The sequence below is a fragment of the Clavelina lepadiformis genome, chromosome 4, assembly GCF_947623445.1.
Source record: "Clavelina lepadiformis chromosome 4, kaClaLepa1.1, whole genome shotgun sequence".
Taxonomy (NCBI): domain Eukaryota; kingdom Metazoa; phylum Chordata; class Ascidiacea; order Aplousobranchia; family Clavelinidae; genus Clavelina; species Clavelina lepadiformis.
In genome coordinates this window covers 19,226,988-19,254,907 of record NC_135243.1, presented here as the reverse complement: position 1 = coordinate 19,254,907, position 27,920 = coordinate 19,226,988, and the positions used below count along the sequence as shown (strand labels likewise).

Genomic DNA, 27,920 nt, shown 5'->3' with positions numbered 1-27,920 from the left:
TGACTTTTCGTCGTTTTCGTGTTTGGAGTCTACTGGCTGAACTATTTTTCAACGTAAAAAGAACGATATGTACTTGACTACCAATTGCAGGGAGAAATCATAAAAACGCGGTAAAAGCGCAAACATTATCATGAAAAGTTTCATATATACGGTAGGAGCTAATTGCACAGAACTATAGTTAGAGACGTCTTGAACGTGTATGTGGATAATAATAGCGATCTGAAATTACTGCGTATTGAATAAAAATGAGAAATTGATCAATGATGTTGAGAATGGGCTATATAGTTTAGCGATTGTGGATTTGAATGCTTTGTCTTTAGTATTTTTAGCAGATAGAAGCCCTATCCAATATGCATAAACTATAGCGTGTATAGGAGGCGAATCCCATACGCAGATTTAGGTGCCCCAACAAATAAACTACTTTTTAGTTTTACTTTTACTTCATCTCACCTTTACTTTTTACACCGAGGATTTGGATTTATTATTTAGATAATGCTGCACATCAAAATGTCGACATTTGATTCTAAGTACTATGACTCGGCAAAATCTTCTTTGTTGGTAGCAGTATAGGCTATATCAAAATACAGTTTCGTAAGATTACGTAAAGATAAAGAATGAAAGCCATGTCAATTGTAACCTATTGTACTGAGTAAGGTAATCTTCTGGAGCTATGTTCATATGGAGAAGAGTAATTATAAATTAGCTCGTAAAAGCTTAAACGATAATAATTTACAACCTGGCAACGCGTATTGCTAAATAAAATAAACGAAGCTAAATAAACGCAAGTTATTACTTAATGTAAAAAAATACTCAGGCTTTGTGATGTTTCTATGGTATTTGCGTTTATTTCGAGTTAAACAATGACTAATAATAAACACTTTCACTAACATTCATAAATAAGATAATAATATCACAAAGGACTTCCTCTTTACGATGAGTGTTTTCTGTAATTAGACAACCCACAGAAAGTACACATCAGCTACTCATGAGTCATAAACTTTATTCTGCAACTGAGGAAAAATCTTTGCACTGCTCTCGGTCATGATTCTTAATCGATTAAACCTCATAGTTACAGAGCTAGGCCCTGTGCAGTGTGCAAGTATCATTGGCAACAAAAAGAATTTTTATTTGGTCTTTTAACTTTTTCTATCGTATTGCACGAATTTTGACTTGTTTATGAGAACCATTTAGCAGAAGCAATCGTCGTTAATGCTTTGCTTGAAAGGCGCTACAATGGTTGCTACGCTAGGTATCGAACACGGACTTCATTATCGCAAACCTAGCGTTCTAACCACTTTGTTATTGACCCGACACTTAACTTTATGACAATATTAATTTTAGTAAACTGGGATCAGGTACAGCTCTAAGAGCTCAATACGATTTTGACACATTTTGTTTGCACAAAGCGAGTGATGGCAAAATAAATAAAATATTCAGTACTTGGCTTTGTCTACATATTTTGGATATCGTCTTGTTCTGGGAAAACGATTATAATCAACAATATTACATTTATAGCGAACTAAGTCATCTTTCTCAAAGTAACAGCCAATTGTACCAACCTCCAAAAAGGTGATAAGATAATACCAAAAGGTTTATTTAAGCGCCTATTCATAAATGTAATTTCGAAATCATTTCGATGAACACCATATCTCTAGTAAAGCAGATATTTTAACACCGACATACCAAGTATACACGAAACGCAATACAGTAGGTGAATGGGGAAAAAAGGTGCGGAACATGCTCTACAAATAACTGGAACTTAAACCACTAATGCAATGAGGTACGAACTTTTCATCAGTAAAATACATTAAATGCTGCTAGAAAACATAACTTGTTATATGCAATGAAAAAACGACTACTTTTTGTGTATACATGTAAGCAGTTTGTTGTTAAACAGTGCCATTGCACATGAATTAAATAATACCTACTTAAGGTTATGAACAAACTACTCGACGGTTGTGAAAAAGCTAAATGGCCTAAAAACTAATGTTACAGCAAGAGGTGTCTGGAAGAAGTTTCCACAAACATCAAACTGTTTAATACGAAGTTGTTATGATCTGTTTTGAAACCAATATCTATCGCTAAAGAACAAGTTTCAAAAATAGGCGGAAAAAAATCAGAAAGACGTAATACGGAAGTTTACACCTCTGTAGCAATGAAGTTCGTATCTTCAGGCACTTAAATTGTAGTGCTGGGCTTTATACAAACAGAACTCTTGTGAAATCATGTGAGTTTTTCACAATTAGTGCATCAAATTCTTTAACTGGGGAGTATTATTCCTCTTTTTTATGCAATTGTGCATTGACCAGACTGAAATACGACCCTTTCAATGCGAGTAGTTCGTTGTGCGTGCCTCTCTCCACAACGCTCCCGTTTTCAATCACCGCTATGACGTCAGCATTTTTGACGGTTGACAGACGATGAGCGATGACGATGCAAGTTCTACCTTCACTGGCGGCATCCAAGGCTGCTTGCACGATCTGGAAAATAATCGGCGGAGTCTTAAATTCAAAGTTTATTTAAAAAAGTAAAAAAATTGAAAATTACTCTAAATTTTCTTCTTACAACGTGACGCTAAAACGGCGGCGGAGCTTTGTAAAGGCTTGACGCTAACCACAAATTTTATACAAGACAAACACCATTAAGTACCTTTTCGCTTTCAGTGTCCAGGGCAGATGTGGCTTCATCCAGGAGCAAAACTTTAGGATTCCTGAGCAAGGCACGAGCAATTGCCACTCTCTGCTTCTGACCACCTGATAACTGCGCTCCTTTGGAACCAACGTTGGTGTCGTAGCCCTGTAGAAACATTTATGATCATTTTAATGACATTAAATACAACGCAACCTACAGCTCAAAAATAATATTCATAGTGCTAGCTGCTTAATAGCCGAAATACTTACATCAGGCAAGGCTTCAATAAATGAGTGGATATTCGCTTTCTTTGCGGCTGCAATCACTTCTTCCAAGTCCGCAGATCGGCTATTATCACCGTATCTGATGTTGTCCGCAATTGAGCGATCGAATAAAACAGGTTCCTGCGAGACGATCCCGAATTGTGAACGAAGCCAAGAAATTTGAAGTTCCTTGGTCTCATGACCTTCCAAAGCCTGAAGTAAACATAAACCGTAGTGAGAACGAAAACAAAATGCTATAGTTAATTCCGTAACATGCACAATAATGTTTTATGCTGTTATTCGACAGTGCATGGCAAACATTGGGAACCTGCAAATTACTCTTAATGTACGATTTCGACGAAATCTGTCAGAACTGAAATAACTATTTCTCATTTTGGTCTCAATAAGAACGTGTTTGAACCCTACTTTGTCCCGTATGTGGCCAGTTTGTAGAATTTATGCCTAGGTGACCATAACAGTATCCTAAATTCTGGCGTTAACGTAAAACGATCTTGAAGTTGAACAGATCAAACCCTAGCTTCATCGAAAAAACCAGCAACGGTGGATCGAAAATTTAACTGAAAACAACTTATCTGCAAAACTCTCCCCTACGCCAATATACTGTCATAATTATATACAAGCAAAATCGCAAACAGAAACAAAAAAATATAGAAAAATCCTTTTAATAACTTAACACTTAACTTACCACTGAGCCCTCGCTTGGATCATAGAACCGCTCCAGCAGTTGAATACAAGTTGATTTTCCACACCCGCTCTGTCCGACCAGGGCCACTGTCTGTCCGGGACGTACAGCCGTTGAAAGATCTTTCAAAACTTGGACGTCTGGTCGAGTGGGATATGTAAATTTGACGTCATGAAAGTCAATGCTGCCGCTGAAATCTTTCTGTGGATTTCGTAAACGAAAACCTTACTACTTTTAACAACAGGTTGAAGAAATATCATTCCGTATTGTGTCGCCTATACATTAGCTATGTTCAAAACATGCGAAAGCAAAGCCTATTCACAACATGCATACTTAGTCATATGAGTTGATAATATCACAATGAATCGTAACAGAACAGGATTATTTCTGTTTTAATTTCCTAAGCATACATATATGTGATGTGATGATTAATACGTAAGTCATTCATTCAACCGCACAATACAATTTTAAATATTTCATGAATAACGCGAAGTAAAACGCTTCGTATAATTCACGAACCGGGGAATCTCCCTTAGTGCTGTAGCTGTCGATAAACGGCACACGATCTAAAAGCTTGAGCATGCGGGCAGCTGATATTTTCGCCTGGGCATAGTCTGGTGTAAAGGAACTGGTTTGGCCGACAGCAAAGGCACCAAACATGACAGCCAAAAGCACTCTGCGCAAAAACGTTGACATTAGAAACATGACCATTCTACCTACAAAATACAGCTAATGTAACTACTGCAGGCTGCAGCTAACGAAACTATTGTATCTACTAAATACCAAAACGCAGCTTATGTAACTAATGCAGCTATATAATTAGTTACATTGATTGCATAAGCCGTGTTAGTTACATTAGCTACATTTTGGTATACAGAATTTTCCTTAGAAACACGGCACTGAAACACATGGAATCTGATCGGCTTGGAAACAAAAATAATATTTAAAAATCTGGGTCTGTAGCATAATCTTCGGCGTAACTTCAAAGTTAACTTACTTAAATACGTTTTCGGGATCCTGGATGTGACCATTCACGACTAACCAGGCACCGAACCTGAATGTTCCGGCATAAGCGAAAAAAGCAATGCATTGTGAGAAACCGAAAGTGATCCCGTACACATAAGCTTTGCGAATAGATTTCCTGTTAAAACGAATGAGTTAAAGGGTCGCACAAAGTTTAAACCTACACTCATTGCTTTCACAAAAACCAGTTAAAATGATTTTTATTTAGTTAACGTTTGATTGTGACTTATTTATCAAAGCCAGTACTATGTTTACAAAAATAATGTTTTCTATTATTTTCTGTGTCATTTTCCAGTTATAAATTCCATTTGCGTGAGAGGCTATTTTCCACAGTTCTATCAGCAAGCTCTAGATATGATAGTCATTAGATAAGAATGCCATGAGAGGGCTTACTTGTATGGAAAGACAACTGCCTTGGCGTAGTTTTCATAGAAAGTTGTCTCACGCGTCAAAGACGCCACAGTCCTGATATTGAGTGTGCCTTCTACCGCGATCTGTCCTGCGTCTTCGTATGCTTTTGACTCTTTTCCGGACTAAAAAAAGTAATGGAAAAAATAAAACATTGACATCGCTAACTATAGGATAACATTGACTATAAAACCGTTACAAAAAGAAAGAATTGTTGACCAAATTTCTAAAGCAGATACATTTAGTTTTAATAGAATTGAAAATGATTAAATAATGCTTTGCCGATATTGCTAGGCGTTGAGCACGATAAACACTTACTTGACCGGTCAAAAGCTGAGCCTGAAGCACACCAGTAATGACCATGAATGGTACAAAGGCAAGTGTCAATAAAGTAAGCTGCCATCCATAAGCGAAAGCAATGCCGAGGGCAACACCTGAAAGCAGAAATAAAATTTAGTAACTGCTAAATCCAGACAGACTTTCGAGAGGAAATTTCAACAGTGTAATTAATCTAAACTAAATTTACACAATCCAACAAAGTAAAAAAATAACAAAATGCACCATAAAACTCCATATTTTAAAGAACTTTAAATTCTTACCTAACGCTAAAACGCTCTGTATAACCGTTCCCAGCCGAATACCAGTCGCGCCTTGCATTTTTGCAGCATCGGTAGCTAGACGTGTGGTAAGAGCCCCTGTGCTATTCCAATGGTCATCGAAGTATCCCATTTCCTGGCGTAGCATAGCTTTGAAGCCCATTAAACGAAGCCGCGAAGTTAATTCTTCGCCCGATTTCGCAAAAGTTGACATCTGAAACACGCAATGTTTTTCAACTTCTACGAATGTTAACTGCTCAAAGTTTTGTGTCTAAAACAATTACGTATACACATAGCAAAAATGCTGCAACTGATAACTTAAAGCATAGGTAGCAATGAAAAAGCAGGTGATAGTAAGAGCTATGATAAGCATCATACAGCTGGGTGTGGCCATCAAGACAGATGCCAGATACCAATCAAACCACCAAACAGCTTTTTAAGCATTTAATTTCGTGCATGTAAATTAAGTGTACCTCAACAACACTAGCAAGAAATGCAGCCACGCCCATGGCAAAAAAGAGAAGTGCATACAAAATCACTTGGTCTTGTTTTACAGCGTCACCCTCATTACCACTAAAAGCTCCCAGGATCTCCGAAAAGAGAATGGCGAATACCGGTTGTATCCCACCATTAACCGCAGCCGCGAAACATCCGACTGAAATGTAACAATTGTTTAAAATATTTGTTTTGTTTGTTGATTATGCGATCCCGATACAAGACATGAAACACATTCTGATTTCAAAAAAAAGTCCTTCACTTAAAACACTTGAAACTTGTTATTTCACTAAAATTTAAAAAATTTCTGGTCAAAATACAAAATTTTATGGCAAGCTATAGCAAAAAGCTAAGACTGGAATTTAACCAAAAACTGGATTTTGACAGATTCCCAATTTAAGTTCAGGCAAGAGACCATTCCGACACAAATCTTACTGATGATATATCCAATCTCTGGCTTGTTGTATGCAAGAATCCTCGAAAAGGAGACTTCAGGTAAATCTTCATCAATCTCTTCATCAGCGTCGTCGTCTTTCTTGTTGGAAGTGATGCTCGTGGTACTGACTAATCTCTTCAACAGCTTCTTCTTTGTTTCTTGTTCTGCTTCTTCTGTTTCATTAAAATAATTTCCGAAGTTTGAAAATTTTTGAAAAACTTTTAAAACTGAAGATTTATCTTTATTAGCATAATACTTTAAGTTGTGACTACACCCAAAATGACAATTACCTTTCTTTTTGTAGTCAACACCGTGTGTACCACCTGAAAGAAATCAGTACAAACATAAGTATTTCCAATTGCCATCTTACTGATTGCAATAAATAGGCAACAAACGGAACTTACCTTCTTCTGCGCTGTAACTCTGCATATGGACCAGATTCTGGTAAACTCCATTTTCGACCTGGAGCAATTCCTCATGAGTTCCTTGCTCTACAGCTCTGCCTTCACTAAACCCAACAATCTTGTCTGCATTACGGATGGTGGAAAGCCTGTGAGCAATGACTAATGTTGTGCGTCCTGTAATAAAAAACTGCATAATCAATGGCTAGAATCTTGCTTGCTAAAAGTGGCATGCTTTGAATGTTAATTTCTGACAATGCAGAATCAGTTGTGTCTGTGCAACATGCATTATAGAGAACAGAAAGAGAAGATAAAAAGGAAAATAAATCCCCTAAAAAAGTTTACACCCATGGTAAAAAGATCAGGCAGTTTTACACGACTTGAACTGATTGACTCACAACAGACAACGAATTTACATTTCTAACCTTCAGCAGCTTTATCCAACGCAGACTGCACAATAGATTCACTCTCTGTATCCAAAGCAGATGTGGCCTCATCAAGAAGTAAAATCTTAGGATCACGAACGATGGCACGAGCGATGGCGATTCGCTGTTTTTGTCCTCCACTCATTTGTGCACCGCCTTCTCCAACCATTGTCTCAAATTTCTACACATACGAAGAAGTCCCGAGATAAAGTAAAAGTGTCGAATGTTCAAGAAAATTGTGGCAGTTTTTATAGTTAATTAATTACAGGAGTGAATATACGACTTAGAAACACGACCGAATCAACCGTGCTAATATCTGAAACAAAAACTTCACCGTTATGCATATAGGCCTATGTGTGATAGTAGTTTGTATCAGCACAAAATTGGACACTTTCATGACAAGTACCGTACGATGTCACTGTACAGTAGAACGCTGCATATATCAAAAGCTATGGTATAAAAATAACAATATCGCTTACATTTGGTAGTTCCATTATAAAGTCATAAGCATTTGACTGTTTCGTGGCTTCTTCTATTTCTTCGTCGGTGACACCGTCTCGGCCATATCTGATGTTCTCAGCAATAGACGTGTCAAACAAGATTGGTTCTTGCGATACAACGCCAATGTGCTCACGAAGCCAACGAACGTTCAAAGTTCGAATATCAGCGCCATCCATTTCAACAATGCCATTCTGAAATCAAATCAGCGAAATGATATTATGACAAACTCTTTCCACAATCCACACTGAGGTGTGTAGTTTTGAAGTTTGTGTATTTAATATTTATAGATTACTTGAGTTTTAAGTGAAAGTGTGCTACCTGTGGGTCGTAGAATCTCTGTATAAGCTGAACAAACGTGCTTTTGCCGCAGCCGCTTTGACCACAAAGTGCTGTTGTCTTGCCACATTCGGCGGTGAAGCTGACATTGTGTAAAACCTTTAAAAATAATTGCATTACGTAAGCATTTTATACGTACGCTAACATCATAGCGTACTTATAAATCATGTTCCGCTGCTTTTTGTACACAAGATTTAAGTTCCAATCTGGGTGTGTACGCATTCATTTGGTGAGATTTAAATTCTACCTACGTCATTACACGAGGACCCATATTAACTCCACGCAAAGAGTAGGATAATCAAGGTGACAATTTTGAAATATTGGAAAAAACCAACAACGGGTGTACTGTCGTATAGTAAGACACAGAATAACATTGCACTATGTTTAAAAATATATATAAAGTTATTTTCTGACAGAATTATTCAGGCTATTTTGAACTTGTAATGGAAATTTCATTCTGTTATTGCTAAAAGTATTGCTGGCACAAACCTGCACATCTGAACGGGAAGGGTAAGAAAAGTCGACATTCTTCAGTTCAATCTCCCCTATCACTCTATCGGGTCTGTGGCCTTTGTCAGACATGCTGTCAATTGATGGAACTCTATCAATGACTTCAAATATTTTATACGCAGCTGCTTTGCCAGCGCTGAAGTCTTCAATATTGGCGGCAGCCTTGAGCACATTCATCAAGTATTACAAAAAAACATCACCACTACAACTAGCTGCAAGCAACCAGTGAACACAATTTACACTGATGTGAAGAAGGAAAACACTTTTACCACTAATCCTCACCTGACCCAAGGCAAACGCCCCAATCAGAACACCGAAGAAAGCAGTAAGCAGAGTGCCAACGTTAATTTCACCGGCAATGACCAAAGTTGAACCATACCAGAAGGCAAGGCCGTACGTTGAAAACATGATTAGAAACAACAGGCCAATGGAAACACCAGTGACGACGCCTTTTTTGATGCCAACTTTGCAAGCTTGTTCCAGATTTTCGTTATACCTGAAATTGTCATGAGCAAATTGCAAGGGTGTTGTCAGCAAGGAACATTTGTGAATCCAGAATTATATAATAAATATATACGACACTTTATGACTTAGTATGTTCAATTGTTCATGCTTCAAGCATTGCTTTTGTAAAAATATACGAACAAACGCTTGCATGTTAGAAATACCGAAAATTAGTGAAATCACTGAACCTGTAAACATTTAACCAACAATTTCAATCCGCGTTGTTGACAAGTAATTAATAAATGAGCGCAAACTTCGCATACCTTTCACATTCCTTCTCTTGGCCGTGAAAGGCGACGACAGTTCGAATGGATGAGATCACTTCTTCAGCGACTGCACCTGCTTTTGCATAAGAATCTAATTCCTCCTTCGTTAACTTACCAGTGATCTGAAAAATAAAGAATTCCACTGCAAACATTTAATATAATTATTAAATGTGGTTATTAATTACTATTATATTATTTTATTACATATATAAGAATTAATTGTAATTAATTATAATTAATTCTTATATCCTGTTACTACCATATACTGTACCAATCTAAAAATGAGTGAAGTATTAACATTAAAATATATTTTTATAGCAAAAGGAAGAAAAGAATACTAAAATACTTAAACAAATGTCACCTTAAACAAAACCCCACCAGAGAGAATAATCAAAGGGGCTGTTGCCAAGACAACCAAAGACAACTTCCAAGAATAAATAAAACCAATAACCAAGCCAGCTATCATACGCACAACATTCATAATGGCAAGTGAAACTTTGTCTCCTATTCCATTTTGAATTTTAGAGATGTCACTAGAAATGAAAAGCAACTGTTGATTTAATAATGGCAATAAACAACAATACAAAGCAAATGCATGCTGAACACCATGTAGAGTGATCTGTAATTTCTGTATATTATTCAACACCGTAGGTTCAGCAAGAAAATTTTTAATGATACCACACATATGGCACAAAAATTTTACAAACAAAAATTTTATAGCACAAGATATAGCAATTTACTATATGCCATGCAATTTAAAATTTCTTTATCTGGTACATATTATAAAATCAATTACTCCGCCATTCTTGTGTTCAATTCTCCAGCTGAGTTTAAGTCAAAGAAACCTATGTTTTGTCGCAAAATGCTGCGAAAAAATTTAATTCTGATCATTTTTGTTTGGCGTACAGCTTGCATCATCCATGCTGTAACCTGAAATGAAATGATACTATTATATATACACTGAAAGAGCATTCAAGAATGAGCGTTCAAAAATGTGAGCACAGACTTTGCAAAGCATTGAAGACTTTTACACACATACTTGCATTGCTCCAAACACCCAGACAACAATTGCCAGAATTGTAAAGTATATAGCATTGTCAGTAGCCTTTGATTCAAAGTCCACAAAGGTGCTACAGAAAACGTTTTTTGGCGGTAAATAAGTTATGGCATTGTGGTTGGTAGGGCCCAGGACGCACACATAATAAACTAAGCACTAGGCAGTATAACAAACTTAATGGGTATGATACATAGGTTTATGCCATGGCAACAATGTCACAATCTGTTCCAAATATAATTCTTGCATGATCAAGTGCCCTATTACCATTAATGATAATAATAAGTTTAAGTATACGAGTTGTCACAATAAAAAACAAAAAAACTTACAAATTTGCAGATAAATTTGCATTTTGCAAGCTCCCGAACATGACAAAGTCATTTGTAAGATCGCCAAAAAAAATAAACATGACGGGTAACACTGCCCCATGGATGCCAGCAGCTATTGTACCAATGATAAGAAGAAAGTAGTCAAGGCTGTCAGCATAGCGAAACTGAAAAAAAAACAAACATTTATTTCAAATTTATATATGCTGTACATTATACACAGTAATTTTGGAAAAGGCATACACAAATCATTCATACAATTTCGGTGTAATTGACCGTTGGAGGGGGTTCTTCTTTGTCTTTTTTCTTCTTTTTTTCTTTTTCGGGAATTTCTCCATTTTGAACTCTGCAAGTTAATAAAGTTTATTTCTAAAATAGGGGACAATAATTTAGGCTACATAAATCAATCACATATACCATTTTATATTATAATACTTTAAATTCAATTATTTCATTTTGTTGAATTTTACTTTTCCCCAATGATTGTGATAAACGAAAAAATGCTGCCAGGCTTGTCACAGCATCAGAAAACAGGCTCAAAAATAATTTATCAATGAATGGGGATAAAAACAACTAAGCTCCATGGGCTTAAATGTGCAAAATTGTTAACTATACTGTGGTGGTACAATTATGAAAGATAACACAACCACTAGTAGTACTTAAGTAAAAATGCACAAAAGGAAATGTAAAAAACATGCTGCATTATGTGTACCAAAAGAAACACCTGCCAGTGGGCCATAACCCTGTATCTATGACCTAAGTGAGGGCACAATGTTGGGGCCCTCAAGTGAACAGATGAAGAGCGAACAGATTATAAAAGGAAAATATTTTGAAAAATATGCAGCATGCCTTTAGGTTGCCGTGATCAGAATATCCTATGAAAAATGCAGATACAATGACTTTCGCCTATTATTTACATTCCTGGTCAAAACCGGTGTACATTACTACAGGTATTTTATATATTAAAATAACATAACAACCATTAAAGTAACACAAATTAATTAAACTTTTTCAATAACTTCTTTCAAATATGCAAATGTCAAATTGCAAACTTTAAAAGGCATTCAGAACACATTTCTCTTGTCTAATACAAAGGTACAATGTAAAGAGGGATGTCGCACTAACTCCGTGTGCAAAGTACAAATGTAGTGGTCTAATAGTGTATACATTTTTAAAATAATGGATTGCAATCTGAGTCAAAAGTTAATTTTTGCAGTAAATTTTTCAGTAGGATATTATATACACATAATACAGTGCAGTAATTAATATAAGTGTCGGCATGGTAGCCGAGTGGTTCGAACGCTGGCCTTGCAACAAATGTGGTTTGTGTTCGTGTTCGATACCCAGTGGCATCATACTGCTGTAATGCTCTTGGGCAAGGCATTAACAACACTTGCTCCAGTTCGGTGGACCTGGTGGACAGTTAAATTCGGGTAATACAGTTAAACTCTGCTTATTATAACCACCTTGGGACCAGACCATTTTGGTCATAATATTCAAATGGTCACATTAACCGAAACTGCAAAATCCTGAAAGATATGGAAAAAGTGGGTCATAATATCCGAAGACTTGTCATAGTAAACGGGATAAATTTATATGGCAAAATTTGGAACTGTACCAAAATGTTCATATAAAGCGTGTGGTCATATTAAGTGGATTCTACTGTGCTAGACTACATAAAAAATCAAAATAAAACATGTGTGACAATCGGAACTTACACAAAGGTTAGCACAGTAACCGGGGCTCAAGCGATGAGGAATTATCACTGAGTTTAAGTCGTGCAAAGACGTTCCTCAGTCTGAAGATAAAGATTATCATACCATACCACAAACCTAAAGTTTGGTCATTTAAAACTATGTTAATACAGTAACAACAGAATGACCAGGTTATGACGTTTTAAGCTTGCCTAGTCGTATTTGACGTAATTATGATGTCACTATGACTTATTACGACTTAAGCAATGTCCACAAATCGTCACGTAGGATAGCTGTCTTTGATTTGGCTATTGTCTTTGTTGGCTGATGAGTGATGAGTCTCTCTCTTCTGACCGTGAAATTTCATTGCTCCGTTTACATCAATATGTAAATGCAATTTAACGCACACTTACTTATCGATTAGATTGCCTGCAAAGAAATGAACACCACAGCAGCAAACAGAATACACTTTTATTTATAGCTTCCAGTCGCCCGGTAATGTAATCGAAGTAATCACGTTTGCCTTGAATGCACTCGGATCACTATACAAAAATTAACGTTGCAGACTCGCAAATAATTGATTCCTGTTCAGCATAAATCGTCTCTCTGATTGCTTAAGTTGGTTTTCGCGTTTCTCTTCCAGTTCTCTATTTTTGTTGTTGTTCCTTTTCTTTTTTTTGAAAAAATGGAATTCATCGCTTATTTATATGGTTACGTAACTTCTTTGTAATGCATAAATCTTTCTTCTGTTCGTTTCGTTGTTGACTTCAAAAAGTTGCACCATCTTGGATAATTTTGACCTCTCAATTCTCATGTATGTGTTTTCCAAATTGTTGTACCAGTTCAATCGAGGTAAGGTCTTTTCTTTGTTTTTGATCACGAGGTCTTCACATGATCGTTTCCGATGCAGATGATTTCCAAACGAAGGCTTATGACATAGCATAGAGTCACGTGGTTATGGTTCGGTTGTCACATAACTCTCCACCCTAGACCGGAACGTGACGTAGGAACGTTTTTGCAGAGGGAGCGGGCGACCGAAGCAATAGGTCGGAAGAAACAATGAATGGCACAAAAGAAGCATCGCTCTGGAATCAGGATTCCTTCACGACGTAGGCGAACATTTAAGATACAATGTCTGAAACTCAAAAGCATATCGATTAGTAATATCACAAACACAAGCAGATAGTTACAGGTAGCCTATAATATATAAGTGGAATATGCTTAAAGTAATAATACATGACATGATACATATTTGTGGAGTAACATGAGCCGAGACCACATCAATATAGCCTACAAGCATAAACAGAAGTATGTACATCACATTTAATTGTCGGGCAAGTTCTGGTGTATATTTTCAGTACGATCATTATCAGTATTCTCTTGATCTAGAGGGATTTGCTCCTCTCCAGAAACAAGATTAGAGCTAGGTTGGGGAGTTCGTTGAAGGCGAGAAAGCTTAGTATATGTTAATTTCACCAAAAAGGGAATGACAATTTTTAAAAAGCCAGAATGTCCAAATAATGGTCCAAACAAGTGATAAAATAAGCAAGATCGCGAAAATACCACTGATGACTGGGGAGGTAATATTAGAAATCATTTGTAGAAAGGTGTTTTTAAAGGTATTAGAAACAGTATTCTGAATATAGGATAAATCAGCTTGGGTATTAGCTTGGGGTGTGCCGCCAAGAAAAGTGTAAAGCTTATCCCGTATGAGGCGTGTTTGACTGATTGCTTCCAGGATTCAACTGAAATCATCATGTCCATCAATGTTACCAGGAAACAAGCTGATGAGAGAAGAGAAATCAAGGGTGGGCATTGGAGCTTCGACATTCACCAAGGACGGAGTAATGGAGTGAGGATCATTGTGGCATCTGGTCAGGGTGTAGTTGTCGTATACATAGAAATTTCCATCAATAACAAAAGTAACTGTTTTTCCAGGAATGTAGTTTTCAACAAAACGCACATCTTTGTGTACAAATCCAAATTTGTCAAGCTGTCCAATATATGAGGTATAGTTGATGTTAAAAGCCACGAGAGGTCGACTAGAATAGGTTTCCTTTTATTGTAGATCGTGTAGAATTAGAAGATTCGGTAGGCCATTTGTAAGTTATGACGTTTTTGTTAGAAGTCGTCCAAGTAATACCATCGGTCGTCGATAGTGGTCCGTAGCCAGCTGCTTGCTTTGTTCTCGCCCATTCTGCACAAGCAGCGAAGCTGGGCGCTGGTTCTATACGCGTTTGCGCATGATGGGTTTTCGATCCAAAAAAGAAAAAGACGGTCTTGACCGTGCTGCTGACAAGGTAACATTTGTGTATAGGGATGTTTACAATGTGGGGTGTGGGGTCATAAATCTCAACACGGCATTTTTTAATCAGTGTGGCTTTTTGCCTTACGCAAGGTGAAGGTTTCTTCACAAAATACTCATTGATAATAACGTTGCGGTGACAGAGGTTCAGAGAAAGGGATAATATTGCCCATGGTAATGTCAAGAGAAGCATATATGAAATAAAATGCATGACTAACGATATCGTTGTGGTTTGCGGATTATTCTGCCTCGTCTAGTAGTATAGGTATCTGCCGGTAGTTCGTCAATGTCTTGAGGAATATCACTAATGGGAAGATCCTCTTCTGTGTCTGACTCTGAGGTGTCGAAGGAGTCAGTGAGCTGAAACGGAAGGTGGGAGTGTAAGTTGTTGTCATTGAGGGAGGAATGCATTTGCTCCTCTTGTTCAGTATTATTATCAGCGAAATCTAGGCCTGGTAAATAAGCTTGCTTTAAACGATCCAAAGAAACATTGTCAGGTTTATTCCTAATTAATAGAGTGAAACATTTGTCTGTTCGATCTAGGACAAGGAATGGGCCACCATAAAAGCGTGAAAGGGGTTTCCTATGTGCATCATGTCTTACAAAAACGTGTAAACAAGTCCAAAGGTCTTTGTGAACGTACGTTTTAATGGGGTAGGGCTCACGTGGGGGAATGTATCTAAGTTTTCCATGTCTTTGCTGAGGGTAGTGACATACCTAGACAGGGGAAGATAATCTTCATCAGGTGGTTGAAAGAATTCTCCTGGGAGACGAATAGTGGTTCCAAAAGTTAATTCGGCAGGGGAGGTTTGTATATCAGCTTTCATCGTTGCGTGCAAGCCGAGTACAACCCAGCCAAGTTTGTTTATCCAATCAGAATCTTGTGTGTGAGCTCTAAGGTCTCTTCAGTGTTTGTATTTTTCTTTCAACGGCGCCGTCACTACTCGCATGATAAGCTGTTGTATGAATCAGATGAGTAACCATGAAAGCCGCCAGATCACGAAAAAGTGCGGAGGTAAATTAGGAGCCGCGGTCAGTTGTCAATTTCATAGGAACACCAAAGTACGAGACCCAATGTAAAATGAATGCATTGGCAACCTCTTTAGCAGTGATATCTCGTAATGGAGCTGCAACCATAAACCTGGTAAATCTATCGGTGATCATCAGAATATAAGAGTAACCGCTACTGGGCGGTAAAGGGCCAAGTATGTCAGCATGAAGATGGGAAAATCTTCCATCCGGCTTCTTGAATTTCTGCAAAGGGGTTATGGCATGTCTATGTATTTTAGATTGTTAACAAGCTATGCATCTTCGAACCCAATCTCTACAGTCCAGAAGAAGTTGAGACCACACGTATCGTTTTGAAACTAATTTTTGCGTTGCTTTGATACCACCATGAGAAAGTCCGTGTATTTTATCGAATACCGGTCGATGAAATGACTGTGGCAGAAGAGGCCTTGGTTGACCTTTACTGACGTCACATCAGATTGAAATATTCTGATTAGTCATTGGTATCTGGCGAAGTTGTAATGACGTATTGCCTGCTATCAAATCCTGTGAACTCGTACTGTTGAGCATCCGACCCACCGACACTGCGCTTACAACTGAATGACGTTCTACAGATGAGACCAACACAATTAAGGCGGCAAAGCAATTAAGGCGGTGTGATTATGCGCGAGGCAAACCAGCGTAAACGAAGGAATGTCACCACATTCTCTCCTGGTTAAATAATTATTAAGTATTAATAATAATAATGAGTAATTTCAATGTTTGAAACTACAAAGTCCATTCGCCATATCTTTGTGGAGGTCTTCTCTCTCTCGTGGAGCGCCTGATAGTCGGTGTGTGTGAATCAGCCTCCACGGAAGACGTTTCCTGGTGGCCACCGTTTCGAATGTCAGTCTCTGTTTGCACATTATCACTAGTGCCTGTAGGCAAACTTAATCCTGGTTGACATAATGGGGAAGTGACATCCGACGTTGCGGCTTGCTCAATTTCATCATTAGCTGGGTTTACTTGTGGGTAAGGTGCAAGGTCGAAAGTTGATACCGTACTCTCCCTTCCATTTGGATATTTAACTCGAGCGAAAGTGGGGTTCACCATCATTAATTCAACAGGATCGCAGACTGGATCGCCTTTGTTTCGCACTAATCGACGCAGCAGTACGGTTCCTTGATTTAGTAGCCACGTAGGCATCGAGCTTCCCAGAGTTGCCCGTCTTGGAAAAGAAAACATTCTTTCATGTGGAGTTTCATTAGTGGCCGTACACAACAACGACCTAATTCCGTGTAGAATTCCGTGTTTCATTGGACGCCTCAGCGTTTAAAGGGAAATCGGTAGCCTTAAAAAGGGGGCCAGCTTTTCCGGAAAAATTCTCGATCCATTTGGAATAGTATGCGAACATGCCACAAATTCTTTTAAGTTCCCGAGGGGATTTCGGTGGAGGCATGTCAAGTAGCGGGCGGAGTCTTTCGGGGTCCGGTTTCACTTGATTGTGGGATATCTGGTACCCAAGCAGGTTTATGGTTTGCTGACGCAGTTTCGACTTCTCTTCGTTGAAAGTTAATCCGGTAAGCTTCGCGGCATTTAGTAAAGCTTCTAAATTTTGATCGTGTTCTTCAATCGTCGCGCCAGTAACTGTTACGTCGTCCAAATATGCAAATACCTTTTTAGCTTATGGCGTCGGATGAAATCGTCAATCACTCTTTGAAAAGCGGCCACACCGTTTGTAACACCGAAGGGAAGTCTTTTGTATTGATACAGGCGGCCCAAAGCTTCAAACGCAGTGAATGGGCGTTCCTCCGCTCGAATCGGTACCTGATGGTAGGCCGACCGTAGATCGAGTGAGCTATAGTATTTGTCTTTTCCAACCTTGTTGACAATGTCCTCGATGCGTGGAAGCGGGTAAGCATCGAGCAAAGTGAAGCGATTGACAGTTTGCGAGTAGTCGACCACTAAACGACATTTTTCTCGGTTTCGCACCACTAGTAATTGAGCTCTCCACGGCGATTTCGACGGCTCAATGATGTCTTCGGAAAGTAATCTCATAATTTCGGTTTTTATGAAGGCGGAGTCTTCCCTCGAGTAGGAACGAGTGCGAGAAGCGACTGGGTAGTAGTTCTTTTGCATAAATTCGAACAAGTTGGGTGGGTCAACATCGGCTGCCGCTACCGCGAAAACCTTTTCCGAAGCAGCAGACACTACAAGGGGATTTTCAGCTCCACCAAATTCGAAAGTAACCGCCTCATGTCTTTGTAGAAACTTCTGCCCCAAGATAACATCGGCACAAGAGTTATGCACTACGTCCAGCACAACGTTAGAGTAGCTCCGGCCAAGTAGTTGAATGGTTGTTTTGACATGACATTGTGTTTCTAACTGCATATCAGTGGAAGCCATGGTTATATCACTCACTTTTCCTTCCGGTTTTAAATCGATGTTTTCGGCTAAAGAGCTATCGATAAAATTTTCTGAAGCGCCGGAGTCTAACAAGGCTTTAACGAGTCGGCCTTTAATGACAGCGTTGACGACTGTAAGCTGGAGGCAGCCGGGAGCACCTGCCAGAAATATGGTCCCAGATGTTTTAGCGGCGATGGCAGAATACCGTTCTGATAATTCACTTGATTCCTTAGAAGAAGTTTGTAGAAAAGAGCGATTACTGCGGCAGACATTTGAGAAATGGCCTCTTTTTCCGCAATTGTGACATTCTCGATCACAGGCGGGACAATAATTACGACTATGTAGCGCACCGCCACAGTAGAAGCAAGTCTTCTGAGTCCTCAATTTACGCACTTTCGGAGCGACAGCTAATGATCCTCCAGTTTGTAGTGTGCTTTCTCTCGGTGTCAAAGCGGGCAACGTTGATTGGGCCGATGCCACCAGGCGGGGGCCGGTACTACCAGAGCCCATTGAGCTCGATTGCAATTGAGCTCGCTCTAAGTTGTCGGCTAAATCGGCCGCTCGTTGTAGGTCGACATCATCTATCTCCAACAGGCGTTGACGTATGAGCGAAGAACTCACCCCATTAATGAAAGAGTCCCGTATAAGTTCGTCGCGGTACTTACTCGCTGTGACTGCTTCAAAAGTACAATCCTTAGCAAGTACCTTAAGGGCACGAAGGTACTCCAGGACATTTTCCCCGTGGTTTTGCTGCCGACTGACCAGTAAATGTCGTGCGCAGACATTATTTCTTGGTCGGATGTACAACTCTTTCAGAAGAGTTACAATACTCTTGTAGCTATCACCTTCTTCTACGTAGGAGAAAACTTCGGGCGAAAGACAGCTTCGAACAACTCTTGTTTTGTTTATAGCGGGCGATTGCGTAGGGCGTAGCTCTTCCAGTGTAGCAATGTAGTCTTCGACCGTCTGTAACCAATACTTGAAAACTTTAGGAGCGTCGACGGTATCCGGGCTAACCGTGAGATCTTTCGGTCGAAGTAAGAGCTTGTCCATGACCAGTTCGTCTTATCTTGTTTTTAATAAATTGTCATGACCTCGAAACTCAAACACGAAATTCAAGTAACTTAGGCTTTATTAAAAACAGAACAGAACAGTCCTAAAACAAATAGAATCAGTTAGGCAAAACGTGAAAGCTATATAATACTTATATATGTGAACTCGTACTGTTGAGCAGCCGACCCACCGACACTGCGCTTACAACTGAATGACGTTCTACAGATGAGACCAACACAATTAAGGCGGTGTGATTATGCGCGAGGCAAACCAGCGTAAACGAAGGAATGTCACCACACATGTCTATGTATTTTAGATTGTTAACAAGCTATGCATCTTCGAACCCAATCTCTACAGTCCAGAAGAAGTTGAGACCACACGTATCGTTTTGAAATTAATTTTTGCGTTGCTTTGATACCACCATGAGAAAGTCCGTGTATTTTATCGAATACCTGTCGACGAAATGACTGTGGCAGAAGAGGCCTTGGTTGACCTTTACTGACGTCACATCAGATTGAAATATTCTGATTAGTCATTGGTATCTGGCGAAGTTGTAATGACGTATTGCCTGCTATCAAATCCTGTAGTGTGGGGTCTGTAAATTGTTCAGCCGCCATTCGCTTAAAATCAAGCGTTGGAGAATCTTCGACAATCCCAGCAATAGTTTGGTAGTGCTTTTCAGGTTGTTCGTTCTGTTTGTCGTCTGAAACAGGAGAGGCATCTTCAGCTGGATCAGTCGCGGGCGAACGCGATAAAAGATCTGCAGTTAGGTTCTGATCTCCAGGTATGTATTGGAAGTCCGACGTGAATTCTAAAACAAATGACAAGTATCTGTACAAACGTGGGGATACTGAGGACAAGTCACGTTTAGCCATAGCAACTAAGGGCTTGTGGTCAGTCAAAAGAACAAAGTCTCTTCCTTCTAAATAATAGCGGAAATGACGTACAGCCATTGAAGCTGGCAAAGCTTCTCTCTCAATAGTGCTGTATTTAGATTGGTATTGGTTAAAATTCTTAGAGAAAAATGCTAGTGGCCGCTCGGTGTCACCAACGATCTGTGTCAGTAAACCGCCTGCTGCATGTAGTGAAGCGTCAGTGTATAGGCGTGTTGTTGCATTCCTAACAGGAAAATTTAAGGTCACCGTATTTGCAAGCACGTTCTTAGTTTTGTCGAAGGCTTCATTGGCTTCTGTTATCCAACTGATGGGCTTCTTTTCTCTATGACTGGGTTTGATCATCTTGTTTAATGGTGCTAAAAAAGTTGAGCATTTAGGAATAAACTTGCGATAAATATTAATCATTCCCAAGAACCTGCGAAGATCTCTCATATTAGTTGGTTTTAGAAAATCAATAATAGTCTTGACCTTTGATTCCAGAGGCTGAACTCCATGTTTAGAAAGTCTGTGACCAAGAAACGTTAAAGAATCAGCACCCAATACGCACTTGTCCTTATTCACGATCATATCAAACTGCAAAAGCCTATCAAACACTGCTGTGAGATGGGCTTTGTGATCCTTGGCCGAACTGGAAAAGATAATGATGTCATCACAATATACAAAACAGTTAGAAAAACCTTGTAACACGTGGTCTATTGCTCGTTGGAAAGTGGCCATAGAATCTCGAAGTCCAAATGGCATTCGTTGGAAGCAATAAGTAGTTCCCTTAAAACTAAACGCAGTCTTACGGATATCTTCTGGAGCTACTTTAATTAGCCAATAAGCACTTTTCAAATCAAGGCGGGAGTAAATGCAACTCCCAGCCATGTGGTTAACAAAATCAGACAAAAATGGGGTAGAGTAAGTATCCCGTAACGTGATAGAGTTCAAAAAGCGATAATCAATACAAAATCGGAATTCCCCTGGGGTTGACTTCTGTACTAACACAATATTAGAACGATATGGGCTAGAGCTGGGAATGATTACACCCAAGTCTAACATCCGATCTAACTCCTTACGAATAATGGCTTCTTTTTCGGGTGAGAAACGAAACATTTTCTGCTTGATTGGTGCTGCTTGCGAGGATCGGTAACAATATGGTGAGTTACGCCCGGTATTGCACGTTGAGAAAATTTAGTGACGTCAAACACCTTAGAATATTTCTGATAAACAAAGTCAAACTCGGTACTCGGTTGGCTTTGTTCAGCATCTGCAGAAAAATGCGAAGTTTGTGAAAAAGAACTGTCTGGTGTACAGTAAGCCGTGTTTGAGGCCTTCGTCAAACGCCTAAGACATAAATCCACAAGCAAACGATTAGACGCCAAGAAATCACAGCCGATTATATTGGACGTAATGTTTTCGGTCACCAAAAATTTCCAAGTGAAATCATCCTCTAATCTAAACCCAAAGAAATAGTTAAGCATTTCTTTCCAACAACTTTAATAGTAGAGCCATTTATTGCTTGAAAATTGTAATAGCTTCCTTTTGTAAAATTTGAGCAATGTTTTGCACACATAAAAGATTTAGGCGATCCGGTATCAATCATAAAATCAAGCTTAGTTTTATCATCATATATGTACATCAAAGAAGGTGATTTTACGCCGCCGATAACTTTTGATGGACCAGTCGGCGGCGCTAGGCGTTTTTTTGTCAATGGATTGCGCCTCCAATCACAAGGTGATTCACATCTTAAAGCATCTCGGCCATACCTGCTATGATAAAAGCATAAATTGGGAGCATTTGATTTGCGGTTAGGCGCATTAAAATTTCGCCTAGTTCTTTGAGCCGAATCTATTGAGCCAGGAAAGAAGCGTGGTCGTTCATTGTTGAAAGCTCTGCCAGAATATTCAGCACCTCGGCCGTTAGGAGAAAGGTCGGCCGAAATTGATTGCTGTAGAAGCGGTCACGCCGGGGTAATCGACTCGACCAGCTGGGTCGGGTGAACGAGCGTTGATTTGTATCAGACCTATTATTGCTAACGTAACGTTGCATTCGCAGCCTTGCGAGTTCGGTTTCTAACATGTCCACACGTTTGGTAAGAACTGCATTCATGGAAGAAAGATTTAAATTAACATTTTGGACGCTGACTTCTGCTGGGTGAGGTTTATCAGAGTGCGACATAATTTCGTCCGCGCGCCAAGCAAGGACGTCTAAATCAGCTTCTAAAGAGCCAGCAAGAATTTGACGACAATGTAATGGCAATTTGTCAAGAAATAACTTTTTCAACAAAGACGTAACAACTGGATTATCATCAGAAAAGTTTCCAAGAAACTTTTTCATTTGAAATAAAAGTTCGGTAGGTCTTAGGTCACCCAATTGGACATTATACAGTAACTGATTTAACCTCTGAGATTCATCAAGTTCGAATTCCTTTAATAACGCTTCCTTTAACGCGGTATATGGCTTATCTTGTGGTTTATGACAAATAACATGTTCAACACGAGTCATATGTCTTGAATCTAGCGCACAAAGCACAAGATCATATTTTTCATACTCAGAAATTATTCATTTCTGTCTAAAGACTCCATCTGCTGATTGAAACCATACGCGCGGGGCGTCTGACCAAAATGACTGTAAAGAAACTTTAATCCCAACGCGAGGAGGATAATCTAGAGTCGATTGGAAAAAATTGAAATCAGGACTTCGACTGCTAGTAGGGAAATCAGTGCCAAATTTCACTCGAGACGTTCGAGGCGGTCCAAGGCCATTCATAAAAGAGTCAGCTCTAACTCTTTCTGAAACCGGCGATGCGCTCGAAGAAGGGGTTAAAGTTAATGAGGTTACTGGTTTAGTATCAGTGGCAATATCGCTCATGATTATTGGAACACTCGTGGACATAACGCTAGATTGCGGTAATGTTTCAGGGGGAAAATGACTATCAACAACGTTTCTAATGTCTTAAGAAAATTCAATTTAGAAAACATAAGACAGGTTTAACAAGGAGCCATTAACCATCAATTATAATATACAATAAAAAACACTGTACCGGTTAAAAGTAGCAAGGGTGAAGTTCCGTAAAAATTAACAGCCGTAGAAATCTTGATAAAGGTATGACGAAAGTCCGCTGAAGTCCCACGTCGTTAAGTTATTGCATACAAAACTCTCACGGTGAAGGTCTTGAGTCCTCACTCGGGGCCCAAGTTATGACGTTTTAAGCTTGCCTAGTCGTATTTGACGTAATTATGATGTCACTACGACTTATTACGACTTAAGCAATGTCCACAAATCGTCACAAAGGATAGCTGTCTTCGATTTGGCTATCGTCTTTGTCGGCTGATGAGTCTCTCTCTTCTGACCGTGAAATTTCATTGCTCCGTTTACATCAATATAAAAATGCAATTTAACGCACACTTACTTATCGATTAGATTGCCTGCAAAGAAATGAACACCACAGCAGCAAACAGAATACACTTTTATTTATAGCTTCCAGTCGCCCGGTAATGTAATCGAAGTAATCACGTTTGCCTTGAATGCACTCGGATCACTATATAAAAATTAACGTTGCAGACTCGCAAATAATTGATTCCTGTTCAGCATAAATCGTCTCTCTGATTGCTTAAGTTGGTTTTCGCGTTTCTCTTCCAGTTCTCTATTTTTGCTGTTGGTTCTTTTTCTTTTTTTTTTAAATGGAATGATCGTTTCCGATGCAGATGTTTTCCAAACGTAGGCTTATGACATAGCATAGAGTCACGTGGTTATGGTTCGGTTGTCACAAGGGAAACAACCATAACAACGAAATAATGCACATCTTAATAGTCTAGCAGCCTCTTGGTATAACTTAATTCCTTACCCTTTTGGTTCAGTTTCACAACCAACTACTATAACACTTGGTTGTAGCAAATTAAGGGTCTGAAGGGTCCTGCACGCTTGGTGCCGGGTCTGTCTCCTGTTTATGGGTTGGTCCCATGGGCAATGACACTTTGTCAACTTAGCCTATAGATTAAATATTAACTCAACAAAATGCCAGGTTGGACAGTTGGAAAGTCTGCAGATTGCGCGAAATATTTTAATCCACTATCTACGCCTACTTCGTTAAAAGGAAAAACTAGCCTAGCCTACTCCGATCAGGCAAACTAAAAGAATGGAAAATTATATCGGTATAGTGCTACTACTGTTATCCTGTCTTACTCCCATGAAAACCAAAGTATGCCGCTACGTTGCTAATTGGCTATCAAAATACGTTAGAAGTATTGAAGTTCCAATGTGATAAGCTAAGGCACTTGTAGCTACAGACACGTTCAACAACTCTTCCTATTCTAGCGACCATTTATGACGTTTTGCCAAATGTTGAGTTCCTTAACGTTTTAACACTTATCTTACCAATTAAAGCATTAATGTTTACACAACACGTAGAGGTCATGACGTTTGCGCTTTGGGAGTTCATCGGTAAAATAACGTTTTAAATCGCTGTCGTTTAAAATCGTTTTATTTATTGTCCCATCTTTTTCACCATGACTAAATAATGTGCGAGTAACGCGTTTCCTCTGGCCCAGTCACGTCACTATGCATTATAATTGACATGATCATGTAATCACCGTCTTACACCTGGCGAAGCAAGCTAAAGCTGACGAAAAAAGCTCATGTTTAATGAACAAAATTCTGTTAAAAAGTGCTATCTGATAGTAGGGTGAAAGAAAATCTAAGATATTTTTTTTGTAAACTATGTTTGGCCTCATGCTATGAAGAGCATAGTCTTAATTCTTAACGAATAGGCTTCATTTTTTGACAGCAAAACCTAATCTTGAATTATAATTATAATAATTTAATAATTATTAAAAAATCATACGTAGTCTACAAGCATCAATAAAAATCATATGCAACTGTCACGTTGGTATAACTTAGCGTTATGGCACTGTTGTTGAAAATTATTTAAGAGAATCATAGTTGAAGCGAAGAATAATAAAACTCTATAAAAACGCTTTATTTACAAATTATGTGGATGTTGATTACAGCGATACACTCATACAACGGTTGGATAAACGAAAAATCATTGTGTTACCTTTTCAACGAACCAATGCGGTAAAATTGCATCCGTAAAAACTTGGTGTATGCCTAATGGAGCGTATGCTGAAAATCACTGCATTATTAAAAAATAGCCTTTGAATTTGAGTTTCAGCTACAAAAACGCCTTTGCCGTTTTCCAACAAGAAGTAGAGCTTACTTTAGCCCACTGTCCACCGAAACTTATCATTCATATTCTAACTAAACTTCAAACACTTCAAAGAAAAGCTAATTTTCTCTACAAGATGTCAGATGCGATAGACAAGGTTTCGCTTCAGAAGTTTCCAAACCCACTCAGCAGGCTGCGTCGCTCCAAAACACAACACATCTTATAAGAGGAGACGCCTAGCTTCGTTGAATAATTCAAAGACCTTTCATGAACCGCGTAGCCCAAGCTATATAGAACGCATCACGAGATAGTTGCCATCTGCTATACGCGTTACATACAATCGATATTTGATATGTTAAACAATCTAAGATAAAATGTTTAACGTTTAAATTGTGTATGTTGAAAAGGTAAACCAACAGAAGCAGTCATTTAGCACGTCCGGGTGTGGTTATTCTGTTCATCTGTTGTAAACCTATTTGATGTTTTTATCGATTCAGTTACGCTTCAAAAATTAAGCAGCTCTACTTAAGCTACTTCCGGTAGCGAATTTCTAATGATATCTCTTAAAACACAAAGGAAAGACCACAAAAAACTTTTCTACTGGTACTGGTCGTTGTATTTGCAACTGTAGCAGATTCTTCGCGAAACATAACACAGTAATCCGAATCGGACAGTACCCAATATTTTACAAAACGCAATCAGTTTTTGTTCTTGTAGGGAACACCTTTAGCACAGACTTATACTTATCCCACTATAATAGGTGGTTTCCGTTAAACCGATGTTAATAATAACTAAGCAATTAGTTTCCATAAATTGTTGATCAATTGAACAGCAAGATACTTTGTTTCTAAATATATTCGACAAAACACACAATATTGTGAATTCTGTAATTACATTACACGAGCTAGAAATACTACTTACACTTGAACCGTGACATTGTCTTCTGCTATTGTGTCTTCGTAAGCTGGTGGAGGTGTTACATCACCGACTCGGTTCGTTTTGAACATAGTTCCACCGCTTTCTGGGGCGTCTCCATTCATATTTTTCCAATTACAGATTAACAATTTTTTATCTGCACGATATCAGAGGCTGTATGCTGTAAGTGTAAAGTAACACCATCTTACTGTATATCGTTGTGTGAAATATTAACAACAAACCTAGTTTTGTGTTTCAAAGCTCAGACAACAGAACCCAGCTCTCAACTGCCTCCTCTTTTTCTGCAATACCTAACAGAACCATTATATGAAAAGCATTCAGCAAATGCTTCAAGCGCTAAACTGGCCAAGCACATTTGCAGCCAGCAAGCTTGAAGTCAACAAATTAGTTTCCTCTCGCAACACATCGGTATCGAATAGTAGCCTCAAAGCTTCATCATTCCACAGACGAGTTCTCCACAACTGCTTCTACTCTACGTAGTAGTACTAGTACAACTGTGACATGAGGTTTGCAAGGTCTGATTTTATAGTTTTATCGCAAATAGCTTTATTTCTCAAAAAAGGCAAAACAAAACCACAACCACTACTAACAATAGTAAAAATGAAACGTCTAATATCGCCAAATATGGAGTTCTTTTGTGCTTTATAGCCTACACTTCACTTGCTGTTACTGTTACTGTTACTGTTGCTACCAAATTTTATGAGTTGAAAATATCAGAAACGGACACTTATTTGACATGAGATGATTTCAATAAACATATAGGTTAAGTTCCTGATTTGAAACCCAGCATTGTTGCAGTTTCCACAAATTCTCTACAACCTCAAACGTTTATGCAAATAGCAGTGACTGGGCGACTTCGTGACATGGGATGCTACTTAGTAGCCAAATGCAACAAGATTGGCGGAAACACATGCAATTGGTCAAACAGAAGCCGTTACATCATTCGCGTGACACTCTTACGAGCAAACTGGACTTGTTTTATTTGTTTATCATGCTGCCCTCACGTTGCGGGAATTTTTTGAAATAAGTGAGGAGAGTGACGTGTAAAAGAATACCTTTCGTCATAGAACTCAGGATTTAAACAAAAAAAGCAAACGATAGATACGTCATAACGAAAAATCACCATAGATATTTATCTTTGCAAAAATTTCATTGAGTTATGACAAAGCTAAATCCACTGTCAACCCAGGTTTTTTCCTTATTTGGAAAGCATGCTGGTGACCCAGACCCAATTCGTCACATGTTTGCAAACAATTTCAGCCAATCAGAAGCGTATTAAGCAAATTTCATTTCGTTGCGCAAGCCCGATGATGTCACGTGGAAATTCTCCGAAGAAACCACGACGGGAAATCACCGAAAAGCTTAAGTATCATGATTTTTCCGATTTGCAACTCGACAAAAAGTTTTAGTTTGCATAACTCTACAACAAAGAATATGAAGTGTAAAATGTTAACACTGGCAACGACCACAGGTGGCGCCACTCGGTAATGAGCATAAATTAGGTCTTGTGTAACAAACGGCCCGTTTTGATTATTTTAAAACATAAATTTAGTTGATAGCCAAGTGAGACACATGTGCTTTTATCGCCTAAAGCTACAACCGACAGTTTTGCC

General features: G+C 38.8%; 1 protein-coding gene across 2 annotated transcripts; it reads right to left on the bottom strand.

Annotated features, from left to right (window-relative positions):
• Positions 1-1,650: 1,650 nt before the first annotated feature.
• LOC143451472 (ATP-dependent translocase ABCB1-like) lies at positions 1,651-26,452 on the bottom strand. Of its 2 annotated transcripts, none has more exons than XM_076952049.1 (25): positions 26,293-26,452; positions 11,137-11,224; positions 10,882-11,045; positions 10,538-10,628; positions 10,295-10,428; positions 9,860-10,031; positions 9,496-9,620; positions 9,011-9,224; positions 8,708-8,890; positions 8,201-8,317; positions 7,861-8,073; positions 7,382-7,562; positions 6,960-7,133; positions 6,846-6,878; positions 6,555-6,728; positions 6,098-6,279; positions 5,628-5,838; positions 5,347-5,462; positions 5,014-5,153; positions 4,595-4,738; positions 4,117-4,273; positions 3,601-3,798; positions 2,901-3,107; positions 2,650-2,796; positions 1,651-2,480 (listed from the first exon to the last, which is right to left on the bottom strand). In XM_076952049.1, exons 1-25 carry the CDS (start codon positions 26,409-26,411, stop codon positions 2,274-2,276), a joined length of 3,891 nt encoding a protein of 1,296 aa, XP_076808164.1. In that variant the 5' UTR covers positions 26,412-26,452; the 3' UTR covers positions 1,651-2,273. The 2 variants fall into 2 exon arrangements, with proteins under 2 accessions (XP_076808164.1, XP_076808166.1); XM_076952051.1 differs by lacking the exon at positions 26,293-26,452 and adding an exon at positions 24,052-24,164.
• Positions 26,453-27,920: the final 1,468 nt, after the last annotated feature.